Source organism: Mus pahari, chromosome 17, assembly GCF_900095145.1.
Source record: "Mus pahari chromosome 17, PAHARI_EIJ_v1.1, whole genome shotgun sequence".
In the NCBI taxonomy this organism is placed as follows: Eukaryota; Metazoa; Chordata; class Mammalia; order Rodentia; family Muridae; genus Mus; species Mus pahari.
The window spans coordinates 2,856,729-2,863,571 of NC_034606.1; the positions used below are offsets into that span (position 1 = coordinate 2,856,729).

The 6,843-nt window shown below is 40.5% G+C and overlaps 1 protein-coding gene across 4 annotated transcripts in view; it reads left to right on the plus strand.

Moving 5' to 3' along the window:
- Vps13b (vacuolar protein sorting 13 homolog B) overlaps positions 1–6,843 on the plus strand; it is a 529,582-nt gene that overhangs the window by 468,018 nt on the left and 54,721 nt on the right. For all 4 annotated transcript variants that reach the window (XM_021217240.2, XM_029548110.1, XM_029548111.1 and 1 more), the window contains exons 45-47: positions 5,276–5,539; positions 6,067–6,150; positions 6,329–6,504. In XM_021217240.2, coding sequence (XP_021072899.1) covers positions 5,276–5,539; positions 6,067–6,150; positions 6,329–6,504 — 524 coding nt within the window. The remainder of the gene's footprint in view (positions 1–5,275; positions 5,540–6,066; positions 6,151–6,328; positions 6,505–6,843) is intronic.

Consider the following 6,843-nt stretch of genomic DNA (forward strand, 5'->3'; position numbering starts at 1 on the left):
TGAAGACTGGCTTCACCACACATAATAACTGAGTTTGTTGTGGGGTTTTAACATATACGTCTGCATCTGGATTGTAACGAGCAGAGCAGAGCTTATGTGAACTGAGGCTATGATAGGAACAGCGTTCCTCCTGGGAGAGGGGCACCCCTCTCATGGAGCCGCAGGGCCTTTCTCATGAAACTGGCAAGAGGGCAAGTAGGCCCTATCGACCATCCTGGACTGAGTCTAATCAGGCATCTGAACTTGCAGTTCTCATTCCTGTGGACAACAGCAGTGGAGAGAGAGAACTTAGTGCAGAGGAAGACAAGCAGCAGGGAAGCGGTGTCCTGATTAACCTGTCACTTCTCAGAGTTCTGGCTACACAAGGGCAGGATAAAATGCCACATACTAAGAGTGCGACACAAGCTTTGTTCCCAAGTTGCAAATTCATGTAAAACTGGCAGTAAGTGTGAAGGGAATTTAGATGCCTCATTAAAAAAAAAAATCATGCTTCCTCGAGTCTTTGGAAAATATTTAGAATTTGGATTAAGACAAAACACTCCAAACGTTATCAAATAGACAAAGACATAAACGTGAAACAAATGAGTATTTCTGAAAGATATAGATGACCTACCTGTGGTATGAGTAAGACTAAGGCTGGAGTGCCTGTCTGCCCTAAGATTTCTTAGTGGTTGCACTGTTATATGATAAGTGTATACCCGTCCTCTGACTCTGCTCCTTGTGGTCGTCCAGAAGTACATCACATTTACTAGCGTGTCTGAGAAATGACCCCTCAGCTTTGGCTTGAATACTTTAAAAAAGAGGCCTGATCCCTCATATCTAGTAACCCTCTCTGTTGTTGATCTCCACCAGCTATTAGGAAATTGAATTCTGAAACTGGACACAAAATCTTTTACCATTCCACCAAGCTTTTACTGTTCTCCATAACCGTAAGACACACACAGGGAGCACACAGCTTACTGTGAGGACTCTGCAAGCCACTTCTGTATACAGCTCAGACAGCACAGACAGCAAAGACATGCGCAGCAGGCTGTGTTAATGCATTCACATATGGATGTATAGATTCACCTATATATAAAATAAAAAAGGCTGCCAGTTTGAGAATTGGAATGGGACATGGGAGAAGTTAAAGGAAAGGGGAAATGATGTAATTAAATTTCAATTAAAAGTTTATTTAAATAAGTAAATAAGAAAAAAGAAAGCCTTTCAGCTTGGAAAGTGAGAGTCTTCTAGCCCCGGGGTTGTAACAGTACACTAAACATCAAAACAAATAGTTTCTAAAATCTTATCAAAGTTTTCCCTCTCCTCTGTCCTTCTCACTCATATACACAAGCTATATTTAATTTTTTTCAAATTAGATCTCATTTCATTTCTGTAGCCATGAAGATCTGGTGGTGGTATGGGACATCCAAAATGAGGATTTTTCTTTCAGCTGATGAGGTTAGGAAGAAAGAAATTAATCAAGCTTCCAGGGAGCTTTGCCTCATTCTTGGCCTCTTTCCTTCTCTCCCACCTAGATTTAGAAGTGGGCAATAAACAGCAGCTGCCTGGTTGCTGAGTCTCCTGGGATGCAGGTCCCTGGTGAGCTCTAGACACTTTGATATGCCCGACAGTGGAGAGCTGTTCAAAACGTTCTTTATCAGTGATGCTTGGTCTGCCTTCCTTACATCTTTTATCCTGGTCGCAATGTACCATTTCCCAGGATCCTTAGGTGTGTGCAACTACTCATGCACCCATGTTTGCTTCTGTATTTTGTGTCTCTTCACTGAAGAGTGTCCTGCCAGTCTAAAAGCTCAAATGCATGTATTCGTGCATCTCTGTACATAGACTTTTAATCACAGTTAAGGTATCATTTTCCAGAGCATCTGGCACTCTGAAGTTACTCTTTCATATCACTGTTCTTCTTGGCACTGATCTAATAAGAGCTCTGAAACCTGCTAAGTAAAATCATATGTAGAAATCTTCAGTATGCGTCTTTGTGGCTTTGGGGGAAAAGAAAAATTAGTGTGAAACCTGGAAATGTGTATTAAAGAGAAACACTACATTTTTAAAAAATTAAGTAGCTGTCTTCAACTGATAAGTTAATCTTGAAATTCAAACCATAATTTGCAAAATAAAGGCACTGTAGGTGCCCGGTTTGAAGAAAAGCAGACAGCTTTGCTGAGCCCAGTTCCTGAAAGAGTATCCTTCCAGTGAGTGGCCATTTTGGATTTCCCATTTCCCAAGTTGTCTTCCTGGACATTTTAAAGGATTTTCCCTTTTATGAAATTTGAAAACTTATTTAACAAGCTTTTTACTTTAAAATGAAACTATAAAACACCACCAAGAGGATCTTTGTCTTTAAAAGAAGTGAGTCCCAGGTGGTTGCCGAGATGTTGTGGTTTCTGTGAGAGCGCCAAATTCTCTCCTAGATCTCCTGGGATACAAAGGTTGGGAAGGAGCTTTATGCATGCATATTGCCAGGCCTGGATATGTTAAGAGTAAGCCAGATAGATAATACCTTTGAGTTTTTTAATGTTTATTTAAAGCTAGGTACTACTGTGGCATCAAAAGATGTACTACCACAGTGCCTAGTAATCCCCTGCATATGTTACAGAAACGTTTGCCCACTACCTTAGGACTTATGGTTGAATTCTATGGTTTGTTTTTGTGAAAGCATAGTTCTAAAACATCGTAATGGCTAGCATATCTAGGGGAGTGTCATAGTGAAGAGCAGCTTGTTGTACAGATGTGATCCTTAAGGGATGAAACACAATTCTAACATAAATGTTTAAGAAAATGCCAGGGGTTGGAGAGATGACCCAGTGCTTAGGAGTGTTTAATAACTTCAGGGGATTCAGAGCCTTCTGGCCTCCAAAGTTACCTGCACACATGTGATCCAAACAGACTCTGCAGCACTCACGTACACATCAGTAAAATAAATAATTGTTTAAGAATAAAATGCCAAATACTTGTACTAAAAAATGCAAGGTCTTACAAACAGAGGCCATCTAAGATGTGGGGTCTCATTCTTGGTGCTACTTCTGAACACATAATAATTCATCAAATACAGCTATTCATGGGGCTGGAAGGATGACTCAGGAGTTAAGGTCTTCCAGAGGATCTTATTTTGGTTCCCAGGGCCCACACCAAGTGGCTCACAACCAACTGTCAATCAAGCTCCAGGCGATCCACACCTTTTATGGCCTCCACCTTCATACATAGCAGACACATGGACACACTACATGCTCATAAATAAAACCCTGACTTCCTAGTCTAAAGATGGCTACGTAGCCTCTGCATGTGCTCTTACAAGACGTCATGACAGATGCGGGGGACTTTGGAAGTCCTGGATTATCTCCCTGACCATTGCAGAATGAAATCCTCATATTAAAAACAAAACTCCATGTTTACCCTAGGCTTTAGCACAGGAGAAGGGAATCACCTTTTAGCACCTGCAGGACAGCTGAGAGCCAAGGGAGTTATCTGGGTACCTTTGCTACTTAAACCAACTCAAGTGTTTTACAGCAAGGGAAAAAGACAGGCTATGAAATGAGAAAGGAAATAATGGTGCTTGGCAAGTTCATGTTCCTCTTTCCTGTAAAATATAAATTGATGGGTAAGTGTTAGGTTCTTAGGATGCAAGCTTATTGGGGCTATCTCTTCAGTATAGACTATGGGACAGACCTAGAAAGCTACTCAATGTCAACATACCTGTATTTTCTTCTTGTTAAGGAGAATCACACCAGCACCTACTGAGTTAGGATTCTCTATCAACACAGAGCCAATTAATGTTATGAAAGAATCGATTGTTAAGTTATTCAGTTGACTGATTATAAATCAGTTCCCATTACAGAAGTCCCAAAATCTGCAGTCCACAAGTTCAAGTGTCAATGTTCAGTTCCAGTCTGACCCAATCCTCAGAACCAGCAGAGCTACCCAAAGCTAGCAACTATTTCCATTTGAATGAAATGGCGAGGATCAGTGTCCCTGTTCAGTCAGCAAAATGCATGCCCTCAGACTTAGCACTATTCACATTGAAGAGGGACAGTCTGTTCTACTCAGTGTGCCTGTTCACATGTTAATGTCATTTAGAAATGTCCAGGATAAATACCATTTGACTAAATGCCTGGGCAGTCCAATGTCCAGTCAAGTTGATACATTAAAATTGGTTATCTTGAGCCAGGCGGTGATGGTGTACATCTTTAATCCCAGCACTTGGGAGGCATAGGCAGGTGGATTTCTGAGTTCGAGTCCAGCCTAATCTACAAAGTGAGTTCCAGGATATCCAGGGCTATGCAGAGAAACCCTGTCTTGAAAAACCGAAAAAAAAATGTGTTATTGATATTATTTTATAATCTGAAAAATTTCACAAATAAGCAATAAAACTTATATAAAGTATTACATTAGAGACTTGACTAGTAGTTCAGTAATAGTGCACTAGCCTGGGGTGTCTAAAGCCCAGGATTCGATCTTTAATAATATATATATATATATTTTCCTTAGTCATGGTGAATATTCATATTATAGAAGGGTTTGCTTTCTAAAATATTAACTGTGTAAGAATAAATTTTGCAATATCTTTCCAATTTTAGTCAACTCAAAAAATATTTCTTACTACCTCCTATGGTTTATATTCTTAGCTGGTTGCAAAATTAGATAATCCATGGGTTTGATGGAAACTTCTATGTGTTTAATTTTAAAGTTGTATAGTTCTACAATGTAGAAAAGCAAAATATAATATAATTCTGTATTTCAGTCAAAGCTCATTTGTATTAGTTTCCGCCAAGATCTCTTAGCAGATAAGAGAGCACTGGAGAGCAGCCTCAGGGAGCCCATGGATGTCAGCTGCTCTCACATTACAGAGTGAGTGGCCTGCTTTCCGTGCGCACTTCCCACAGGACCCACTTTCTGCCCCTTCTGCAGCCTTGTGCTTCTCACTGAGTGTACTTATGGTGATTGGCAGGCGTGGGCCTCCCTCTACCCTATCTGCCAGGTGAGCTACGCACTGACCTGCTTCCACAGGTTTTATTGCACACATCTTTAGCTTAAGCACCTCATCATTTCCAGCTGCTCACTGGTTCCCAGCCTATATGTCCCCTCTTTAAATATCATCAACTGTATATGATCAGAACAAAATTCATTTTTTTTTCTTTAAAGACTCCTTACGCTGTCATATTAAACTGATGACTTCATCTGTAATGAACATCAGCATTATCTCCCAAAGGAATACATATTTCTGGTTAATGACATCCAAATTGATGAACCTTTTGTGTATTTATATATCATCTTTTAGATTATCATCTGTGGAAGACAGATCATCTGTAGCTATTTGTCTCAGAGTATAGAACTGAAAGTTGTCCAGCATTACATTGGTCAAGATGGACAAGCTGTAGTTCGAGAACACTTTGATTGCCTCACAGCCAAACAGAAGTTGCCTTCGTACATACTAGAAAACAGCGAACTGACAGAGCTGTGTGTGAAGGCTAAGGGAGACGAGGACTGGTCAAGAGATGTGTGTCTGGAACCCAAAGCCCCTGAGTATAGCACTGTCATCCAGGTATGAGAGTTCCTGATATCTGGAAAAGAGTGACTTTAAACACAGAAATGTTCTCATTGTGCATTTACTTTATGTAGCCCATACTTTTTAATAAAATTACAATTGGTTTGTGCAGAAAGTGAAACCTAAGAAAGCAAAGAAGAACTGGTCAGTGCTTCCAGCAGTGTCTCCCGTCTCTGGGCTTCCCAGAGGTGGGGCTGGAATCCTGACCTCCCCACTTGAGCATCTTTGTGATGATGTGATGTTTTTTAGTCTCTGTCTGAATCTTCACCACCTTCATCTTCATCCATTTAAGAACTGGATCTCTTCATTCTTCCACCATCTCATGTCACTATTCATGTGCAGACTTCTTCTTTGCAGAAAGGAGTCCCTTTTCATTTTAAGTCTGGTTTTACTTCCTTGGTATTCCTAGTGGCGTTTTCCTATAACTGTAAACTTCTTTCATCATCTAAACTGATACTCCATCTATTTTGCTTAATTATCAGGCTGTTTTGGATCTTACAGGGCCTTTCCTATCTTGTATGCAGGTGCCTACTTCAAACAGTTCCATTATTTATGTCTGGTGCACAGTTTTGACTTTGGAACCCAACTCTCAAGTTCAGCAGCGAATGGTGAGTGCTTTCCCAATCCTGAAGCATGGTGTCCGACACTGACCTTTCCTGTTCTCAAATAAATAAGGTCAGGGTGACCCAGAGAGGAGATTTATTACACGTATGTTTCAGCATCAAACAGCTGGAATACTGCAACAAAGCAAATATGAAAGTTGTTTCTGTCCTTTTATTTTTATAGATTGTGTTCAGCCCTCTTTTTATCATGAGAAGTCATCTTCCAGACCCCATTATTATACATTTGGAAAAAAGAAGTCTGGGTTTGAGTGAAACACAGATTATTCCAGGAAGAGGGCAGGAAAATCCACTGCAAAATGTTGAACCTGACCTTGTACATCACCTGACATTTCAAGCACGGTATGAGCAAAGTGGATTTTCCCAAGAAGCAGAAAGTAGCCTCAAGCTATTCTGGCTACATGGGTGCAGCCTTACTTACATTCTGACCTGAGAAAAAATGTTAAGTAAGGCTTTACATAGAATCTGAACGTTTTCATTAAGCTTATAAATAACTAAGTGGAATCATAAAATGTAATTTATTTTAGAATTTATTGACACCTTTCTGCAGAGAAGAGATGACGAGAGATATCACCCAAGCATGGGTGCGTGGGAGGAAGAGCCAGGGCACAGGTCATCTAAAAACTGTGTCGCCGCAAATCTCCAACTCTTGAAAGGGAGGGAGGGAGGGAGGGAGGGAGG